The 9,960-nt window shown below is 40.2% G+C and overlaps 1 protein-coding gene across 2 annotated transcripts; it reads left to right on the top strand.

The window, feature by feature from the left end:
- The first annotated feature begins 805 nt into the window (after positions 1 to 805).
- Positions 806 to 6,102, top strand: ido1 (indoleamine 2,3-dioxygenase 1). 2 transcript variants are annotated; one of them, XM_058071927.2, is made up of 10 exons: positions 806 to 974; positions 1,371 to 1,466; positions 1,550 to 1,669; positions 2,776 to 2,894; positions 2,995 to 3,009; positions 3,097 to 3,196; positions 3,549 to 3,666; positions 3,788 to 3,839; positions 5,319 to 5,467; positions 5,550 to 6,102. In XM_058071927.2, exons 1-10 carry the CDS (start codon positions 885 to 887, stop codon positions 5,930 to 5,932), a joined length of 1,242 nt encoding a protein of 413 aa, XP_057927910.2. In that variant the 5' UTR covers positions 806 to 884; the 3' UTR covers positions 5,933 to 6,102. The 2 variants fall into 2 exon arrangements, with proteins under 2 accessions (XP_057927910.2, XP_057927911.2); XM_058071928.2 differs by lacking the exon at positions 1,550 to 1,669.
- Positions 6,103 to 9,960: the final 3,858 nt, after the last annotated feature.

Below are 9,960 nucleotides of genomic sequence, written 5' to 3' on the forward strand. Positions count from 1 at the left end.
AAGTGTTGGGAAATCTAATCACTATCCTTTAATGTGACTTTGTATTGATTGTTCATATATTACCAATTTATTTAGAAATAACTGAATGAGTAAAACGTTGCAGGATTGTGAATGGGTAATAAGTGATTTGAAAGTTGACTCTATTGATACTGTTTGACACTACACGGACACTGATGCTACAGACACATGATGAATAATAATAAATACAGCCACTTCTTATCAATCCATGTTAATTTCAGACTTAAAGTAATGTAACGATTTAAGCCATGGCTATTTCCGGCTGATCATGCCAAGAAAATCCCATCCATTTCCTCTTTTTTTGCCTCACCCATTCACAGTCCAGATATAGATACAGATACATATAGTGGTGTACTCGCTCATCCCTACTATACAGCACAATTGACAGTCACTGTCTTTAACCAAGTTAACCGTGATTGTGGCAAATTTGCTCAGTAAACAACGTTACATTTTTATTGGATTGAACTTAACGAGGGAACTGTAACTGGGAAAAAAAACATGTTTAGAAGCTCATGAAAGTTGCATACATGATGAAAAAAAAATGAAGGAACATTTAATGTAACAAATGTCAGATGACATCTTTTTGGGAGCAATGACAGAAGTGATTCAACACTGGCTGGCAAGACGATTGTGGTAAATTTTCATTGCGGAAGCGTGTGGAAGTCTCCACAAAGTGACACATGTGCACTGATTTTCCACGCTTTATGTGTCATTGTGCAATGTAAGGGTCTCCCTTTGTTTTGGGGTTAGGTAATTATTGACATCAGCTGTAAAGCTGTAAAGTGAACTCTGAGCTTGCAGTCCACACAGGTTGAGGTCTTTGGCGTGCTGCAGAATTGTTGTACGACAGAATCTCGGGTTTCGGAATGGCTGCTCGCAAAGACTCGACAACTCCTTTCTCTCTGGACCTGTACCATGTTTCAGAGGAACTCGGCTTCATTCTACCAGAGCCTCTGGTAGGTTTTAAATGCCTTGTGGCAACTTTTACGAAATATTTTAAGAAATATTTGATTGTAAGCAAATTATGCCTGGAGCATATCAGTGATATTAGAGTAAACATAGAATTTCAGAGCAAATTTTCCAGTTAGATAAGACTCAAAATTGTGCACATAACAGCTTAAAATCTGACCCCGGGGCTAGGGGTATTGATTAGGACAAATTCACGAAGAGAAGCTGGTTCTGTCATTGTCCTTGTTTTCTTTGTCTTGAACTTTATTCCAAAAGCCAGCATGTGTTACAAAATCACTTTATATAAACCCGAAGTCTAAGGTCACCCTCCACACAGCAGCAGTAGCAAAACTGAAACGTATGATTTATTTCCGTCATCACCATTCCATTCTGTTTATCCAAAGCAAAATCTTCCACCTTACTACCAACCATGGATGGATATCGCCTGCCAAGTCCCAGAACTTGTTCTTGCACACGAGTTACGCTCTCAAGTTAACAAGGTAAGTGGGGTCATTTTATGTCACAAAACCAGCTCTTTGGGTTTATTGAGTCAAGGTTCAGCTCAGTCCTGCCTTCTGTGCAGATGCCTCAGTTGAGCACCCAGTTTTTGCAGAAACACCGTGAATTGCGACTAGCACACCTGGCCCTCAGTGCGATGACTATGGGATATGTTTGGCAGGACGGTGAGAAGAACACAGTTGAGGTATCTCCCTTTATTTGTCCTCCCAATAGCAACATTAACAGGGTTCATGCAAACTATTGAGGAACAGGATTTATGTTTAAAAACGGTTTTGGTCTTTATTTATTTACATGCTGTAAAATAAAATGGATGTGTGCACAATGAAAGCTGTAATAACAGCTCACATTCTTTCCAGGTTGTACTTGTTTTTGTTATCAAATCTGATGAAAATGTGGGCTGCATGGCGACCCAATGGTTAGCACACAGGTCTCACAGTGAGGAGACCCGAGTTCAATTCCACCCTCGGCCATCTCTGTGTGGCGTTTGCATGTTCTCCCCGTGCATGCGTGGGTTTTCTCCGGGTACTCCGGTTTCCTCCCACAAACATGCTAGGTTAATTGGTGACTCCAAATTGTCCATAGGTATGAATGTGAGTGTGAATGGTTGTTTGTCTATATGTGCCCTGTGATTGGCTGGCGACCAGTCCAGGGTGTACCCCGTCTCCAGCACCCCCGCAACCCTTGTGAGGATAAGTGGTAGAAAATGAATGAATGAATTATGAAAATGTCCTGGTTTTTATTGGGCCATTAAATTGTTCAGCATTTGGGCATTCTGTTGTATGTGGTCAAATTCTAGAGAGACGGTCGTGTACACAGATTTTTGAAATAGTGTTTCTAAAAAGCTAAAGAAAAAGCACAACAAATGCATGGAGTTAATGCATACTCATAAGATTGGGGACGACATGCACAACAGAGGTTGTCTGAAGTAACATTTTCCCTAAAAAATGTTTTTTGGAATCATTTCCTGAACCTTTGGAATTGTTTTTTTTTTTGGTTATTGATCATATTTTATAATATAACAATTTTCCATCTTTAAATGTTTGAAATTATAAAGCATCGTAAATTTCGTGTATATCATCGTTGGGTTCAGCATCCTTGTTTTTGGTTAATATTATAATTTAACTATTCAGCATGTTGGAAACAAATGAAACCTATGACCATGACCAAATATGGACCTTTCCAAACATTAACATTAAATATGTACAGTCAGAGATGTGAAATATACTCACTGTATACAGTATCTATTGGCTATAAGAAGGCTCACACATTTTCTGTGCATGATCTTCTAAGATGCTTCCTTGTACTCTGGCTGTCCCATACTGGGAGGTGTCCCGCCGCTTAGGACTTCCTCCAATTCTCACCCATGCTGATGCGGTCCTGGCGAACTGGCGGAAGAAGGATCCAGACGGGTGACACCAAATAACTTATGAACATGTCTTTATTCCATCTTTCTAAAAACTCACCTAACAATCTACCTCCTTTATTCCCATCTTTGAATTCCTGCACCAGCCCTTTAGACATCGAGTGAGTACATGTACAATTACATTCAAGTGTATGCTTCAAATTGTTATGTTTAACTTACTTAACTTAAGTTTTACTTACTTTCCGCAGGAACTTGGAGCTGCTGGTTAGCATACCCGGTGGTGAAAGTGTGCAGGGCTTCTTCCTTGTCACGCTAATGGTGGAGAGAGCAGCAATTCCTGCTCTGAGGGTGAAGATAGTAGTTTGTTTGTGGGTAGTCAGTGTTTGAGTTTTAGAATGAACATACACTATATGGACCAAAGAATTGCATAATTCTATTTACAGGAAGTACAAATGGTACGTACAAACATTTTTAAAGAAAAAAATCAAATACACATGAGATAAAAATGTATTTTGTGTTAATATCAGTGACAACTGGCAATAATGCTAATTCTGCTTCACTATTATCGTAAATGAACATCCTAACTCCAACTCTGTTTTAATCAATCTTGAATACTTTTGTCCATATACTGTAGTATAGTGAGTGTAGACCATTAAATACAACAGGCTATGTTCCAATCAGCTATGTGACTATGTTCCAGAGCATTCCTAAAGTCATCAATGGTGTCAGATGTGGTGATTCTAAAGCTGTGGTCACAGCCTTGGAGGAGATCAGCCAATCTATAGATGGCATGGTAGGATGCCTTAAGCTAATGCAAGGTAAAAAAAAAAAAAAAAAAAAAAATATATATATATATATATATATATATATATATATATATAAACAGTCTTTTCACTCATTAATTACCAATATCATGTCATACCCATTTGTCTCTTACAGTGCATGTGGATCCGTCTGTCTTCTATGGCATCATGAGGATCTTCCTGTCTGGGTATATATACATGCCTGATCAAAATTTCATGAAAAATTGCAAGAATTTACATTTTGCGCAATTGGATTTTAGGTTCTAAGAATATCCTCAAATTGCAAAAAGAAGAAATAGAAGTGAGACAAAAAATTCTGATAAGCAATTTAAGGCAAACATCCATTAAACTGAAATATGTTGTTCATCAGGGGCGGCACGGCGGCCTAGTGGTTAGCGCGCAGACCTCACAGCTAGGAGACCAGGGTTCAATTCCACCCTCGGCCATCTCTGTGTGGAGTTTGCATGTTCTCCCCGTGCATGCATGGGTTTTCTCCGGGTACTCCGGGTTCCTCCCACATTCCAAAAACATGCTAGGTTAATTGGTGACTCCAAATTGTCCATAAGTATGAATGTGAGTGTGAATGGTTGTTTGTCTATATGTGCCCTGTGATTGGCTGGCGACCAGTCCAGGTTGTACCCCGCCTCTCGCCCGAAGACAGCTGGGATAGGCTCCAGCACCCTTGTGAGGAAAAGCGGTAGAAAATGAATGAATGAATGTTGTTCATCAGCTGACCACGGGTTTAAGACCATAGCTCAAATAAGAGTATGAGTAGCTGTGCCATTCTTGTGAATCACCTCAAAATTGGATTAGGGATGCTTGATGCCAGTGTTTCCAGGCAAGTGGGAATGTTGCTCCAGGTAGTGAAGATGGCTACATGGAGGGCATCCATTGCCAGAAACTGATGTCCATTTTTGTAAAATTTCCCTTGCCATCCAATCCTAAATATTCTCAGCTGGATTTAGATCAGGGGAACACAAAGGATGGTCCAAAAGAGTGAGGTTATTCCTCTGAAAGAAGTCCTTTATCAAGCAGGCATTGTGAACTGTAGCGTTGAAAAACCCAGTCATTGCCTCATAGACGAGGGACTTCAGTCATTAGGGATAGCTCCTGCAACAACTCCACATAGCCAGAGGATCGTACCTTCTTTTGACGGATCCTCCAGCTCAGGTTCGGTGACATTTTTGGGGGGTCTACCACTTTTGTTCCATGACCTTCATGAGTTTTAAGTGTGACTTTTTTACTGCGTCAAACCTCAGCAGGAATGGGGTGCTGGGAGAGTCCTTGCTTATGCAACTGGACAATCCGACCACTTGTCAATATATCGTGACATTGTAAATACCGTAGAGAAAACTATTCGACTGAATCTACATTTTTGTCGATATTTTGAATATTGAAGACTGTGTCATTTGATAAACACGCTATAGTTATTTGCAATACATTGCGTATTCACTTTTTTGGGCCTCACTCACATTTCTTCTTCTGTATTCTGATTTTGCATTTTGAAGCTGTACTTAGACCGGTCAGTCCAACAGTTCTCTTAGATCCAACAGTGCAAAATGTAATTTGTTGTGGTTCAACTGGTCAATTTTGATCCGGAGTGTATTGCACGTTTTGCATGGTAGGAATATAATCAGGTTTTCATGTGTGTCTAAACGCTTTTATAGGTGGAAAGATAATCCATGTATGCCAAATGGTTTGGTTTATGAGGGTGTCCAGATAGAACCAGTGGAGTACTCTGGCGGGAGCGCTGCACAAAGCAGCCTCTTGCACTGTTTTGATGAACTTTTGGGAGTCAAACATGAGGACAAAAGTGGTAAGATAAGTATTTATTTTAACTGTATTCTTGTCTTTTTTGACTGATGGGAAGTGTGATGACAAAGTCCTTCGATATGCAGGCGCCTTCCTAACCCGCATGAGGAGCTACATGTTACCTGCTCACAAACAACTCATCCAGGACATCTCGTTGCAACCCTCCCTGAGGACGTTTGTGCAGCAGCAGGCCAATGAAGACCTCACTGAGGCCTTTCAGGAATGTGTGTCCAAACTCTTGGCTTTGCGCAGCTATCACATCACTGTCGTCACACGCTTTATCACAATTCCTGCCTCTAAAGCCCGACAACTATACAACCGCAAAGAGGACACTGAGGCGGAGATGATCTGCAAGGCCCCCAGAGCGCTGGAGGAACGGGGCACTGGTGGCTCTGGCATTATGAGCTTCTTAAAGACTGTGAGGAATCAAACAAGAGACGCCCTGTTGCCCAAGCAAGCAAAGAGATGAAGCACCACAGCCGATGTCGGTGTCAGCTACATCTCATAAAACAAGTAGTAAATCACATGAGAGAAATGTATATGTCATAAAAACATTACTTTTGGCATAGTGAGAGGCCCTTTTTTGCTTGGCTCACTCATACTTTTGTTTTGCCAGTAAACAAACCAAAACCACATTGACATGAGTGATAGACTACCCAATATTTAATCCAAACCATAATTCAAACCATTGCTGCTACTTTCTATTAAGTTGAACCTCTAACTTATCCTTTTATTTGAAGGGAAGTGCAGAAAATACATTGTCTTGTCCAAACCTATGAAACTGGGCTAAATCTGGACTCCAGAAAACTACAAAAATGCTGTGAATAAAAGTAAAAATACACAATTACACAAGGCGTCTTGGAAAGTTATTCACAGATTTAATCCAACTAAGTCCAAAAGTACCAAATACATTCCATTTTACGTGAAAAAAAATTGCTTTTAACATATGTTTACATATTAATATGCTTAATATTTATATGCCAATTAATATAATATGCTTATAATATGCTTACAGTACGTCACAAATAGATCAGTGTTTTGGCCACTTATAATTAGAATGTTACCAGCAGGGACGTTCCGAGGATTATGACATTATTGAGCCACATGAGTCACAATTTTGATGGCTTAACTTAATGTATTGAATATGGTCAAATACTTGTGACTCGACTTGGACTTTGACATCAATGACTCTGGACTTGACTTGGACTTTAAGTCATATAACTTGGAAATACTTGGGATTTTCAGTGAGTTTGTTGAGTAAAATGTGTCCCCATTCAAAGTATTCAACTAACATTACACCGTTACACCATGACTACATCATTACCAGCAAGCCAACACATTTACCCACAGAATTTCCCTCATTAAATTGGATCAATTAGTGTCCAATCAGGTTTAAGAACAAAGAAGGGTATGGATTACATTTCTGTGAGTGCCAGACTGCTGGAAAGTTATTTACATACACGTGTGTACACACACAACGTCCATTCATTCATTGACAACACACTCACATTCATACCTATGGACAATTTGGAGTCGCCAATTAACTTAGCATGTTTTTGGAATGTGGGAGGAAACCGGGAAAATATGGGATCCAACAGAAAGGGTACTTTAATCATTTAATAAGCCTCATCGCCACCAGGAGTCTATCTGTGCACTGTGTCCAAGGCCATTTGTGCTGTTCTGTTGGTTGCTGTTGCTAGCAGTCCCAAGAACTACATAGAAGATACATACCCATGCACGTCACACTCCCCTTTTTTGGTGCCATTGGACAAGATGGACCAAGGCATGCCACAGTTCCTTGCGCATCCACATCAATGAGCACAATGTAGCCAAGTCACCGAATGACTGTAATTTGATCACTCCTCACAAGTTCTTCATGGTATCATGATATCTTCATACATTTCATAATCAAAATAAGACTGAAAATTCTGAGTGTCCAGGGGTGCTGGAGCCTATCCCAGCTGTCTTTGGTGGGGTACACTCTGGACTGGTGGCCAGCCAATCACAGGGCACATATAGACAAACAACCATTCACACTCACATTCATACCTATGGACAATTTGGAGTCGCCAATTAACCTAGCATGTTTTTGGAATGTGGGAGGAAACCGGAGTACCCGGAGAAAACCCACGCATGCACGGGGAGAACATGCAAACTCCACACAGAGATGGCCGAGGGTGGAATTGAACCCTGGTCTCCTAGCTGTGAGGTCTGCGCGCTAACCACTCGACCGCCGTGCAATTCTGAAAAAGTCAAATCCACAACACGCTCTCTCACGACTATATTGTTGAGGGTATTATGTGCATGTTTAGTTGCCTCTTTTTATCTGTGTTTATATTTTTAGAATGCATGTCTCACATATAAGGATTGCAGATGACGGGCAAAATCCTGGAAAATTCCCTTATGCAAACTACAGTAAATGTATTCCTGGTAATCAAGTAGGGTTATTTATAGACATGTTACGATATCAGATACCCTGACACAAAAATATCCCCCACTAAAATATACATGCTAGAAATGTTCCATCTCATAAAATAATCAGCCTTCATTCAACAGTGGGATCAATGCACAATGCACAATGTGGTGTGGAGATCATCACTTATCATAATGGTTACCTCAGAACTCCTGTCATCCCCCAGCCCTCACATCAAGGCACAATAACTTTCTGGACTGCGTGTGGAAAAGCCAAAAGGCATGAAGGGATGGATTGTGCTATGCATGGCTCATGCTGTGTAATGCTCACCTTTCCTGGCTCCTCTCCAGTGGTATTTCATTACAACGACACCCATGCAAGATCAGATAAGGCTGGTGGTGTAGCAATTAGACATGACAAATCTGCCATCCTGAGCCATCTACTTATCGCATCCACCTTGTCTTAGCAGACAAGACAGACAGATGAGAGATGTTGGGGGAAAAAATTAAGTGAAGTGAAGCTAAATAGCTGTTAAATGAAGTCAACCATGGAGAAATGAGAGAAATGACACAGAATGTGCTTTAGTGTGTGATTTGACCTCGGGTTCTCAAACATTGGACCGGAGTCTGATGCCAGTTTATGGGCAGCGATGAACCAGGCTTTAAATAAACATTCAGAGTCAGTATACATTTTGTGTGTTTTAAACATTGTGTTCATTTGATATTGTGCCTATTGTTGTTTTATTTATCTGGTAATTAGTATTATTATTACGGTACTACCAGTTTTCTCTTATCTTCACTGACATTGTTGTGAAACAGAACACACGAAAAAATCAAGCACACAAAAGATTTGGGAGAGAAGACAACAAACCCAGCTGATTTTTGGTCAGACGTGGAGCACAAGCTGGATTGGTTGGGAGGATTCAATTTCAGTGAATTACACATTGACAAACAAACATGCAGAATCGATTTTAGACAGTGGGAGGAAAATGGAGTTTCCAGGAAAAAAACAACACATGCACAGTGAAAACGTGCAAACGGCACAAAAAGACATGCAGGTCAAAATTCCAACCCAGGAGCGTGGATGATTATATTTTTAACATTTAAAGTTGGGTTTCAAGTTGTTTGACTGCTGAATCAATAGAGTCCCAAATATCCTCTGTACATTTTTCCCAAATATGCTGTGTTTTGCTATTATTTCATTCATTTTGGGGGCTATCAAGTAACCAAAAAATATATACATTTTCAATTAATTGCAGTGGATTTTATTTTCAAATGTAATCCTACTGAACTCCAATGGGAAAAGTCCCCTCAGACATGCTTCCCAACCAGAGAAAGCGTCTGTAAAAATGTCGTTGAGGTCACAGGGTGAAAGGTGAGCCGAAACTGACGCAGATACGGAGCGAGTTGGACTCCTGTGTTTTCACATGTCACAGTTATCTGATTAGATCCCTGTTCCTCTGCCAAAGCAAATAATCCCTTTCCTTATTGCCTGACTCGGGAGGACACCCTGACAACCCAGCAGTAAACAAAGACCATCTCCAAGGATGTCTTCATTGTGTAGACGGGGCTGGGCAGCCTCTAACTTTTCATCTCACCATCACAACAGCAGTTAGTTTCAACGCAAGGACATGACACACGAACTAATGCATGCGCATACTCGCCTTGCACACGTCAAGCTGCTGGATTGTTTACTGTAACGGTAATTATGGGAGACATAATACAAAATACACATGTCAAAAGTGTTATAATTGAAGAAACCTAATAACAGTCCCTGGTTTGTGTGACTTGTTTTGCAATACTGGAGTTTAGAAGGTATTTGGATGAACAAGAAAGCTGAGAACCGTACTCCCTGATACCGCTTTTCCTGTCACCGATTCATTTTTTGTTATTATTTTAGGTATTTGTTATTTAATTATGTATTTAACACTTTTTTCTTTATTTATTCATCACTGTAAAAGTCATCATGCTATTATTTGACATTCCTTATTGAGATGGTAATTTAGCGCTTCATTAAATAACATTTACGGAACATTTAAAGACAGGAAGTGTCCAAGTGTAAAGATGTGGTATTCCCCAATGTAA

The sequence above is a fragment of the Doryrhamphus excisus genome, linkage group LG3 (assembly GCF_037039965.1).
Source record: "Doryrhamphus excisus strain RoL-2023G ecotype Guam linkage group LG3, RoL_Dexc_Guam_v1.1, whole genome shotgun sequence".
Classification (NCBI taxonomy): Eukaryota; Metazoa; Chordata; class Actinopteri; order Syngnathiformes; family Syngnathidae; genus Doryrhamphus; species Doryrhamphus excisus.

Bases quoted from the DNA above. Each gene is read 5' to 3' on its own strand.
- ido1 (XM_058071927.2), top strand. From the start codon at position 885: ATGGCTGCTCGCAAAGACTCGACAACTCCTTTCTCTCTGGACCTGTAC. The intron at 1,670-2,775 runs GTATCTCCCTTT...TGATCTTCTAAG, and splicing joins GTGAGAAGAACACAGTTGAG to ATGCTTCCTTGTACTCTGGC. The intron at 3,667-3,787 runs GTAAAAAAAAAA...TGTCTCTTACAG, and splicing joins ATGCCTTAAGCTAATGCAAG to TGCATGTGGATCCGTCTGTC.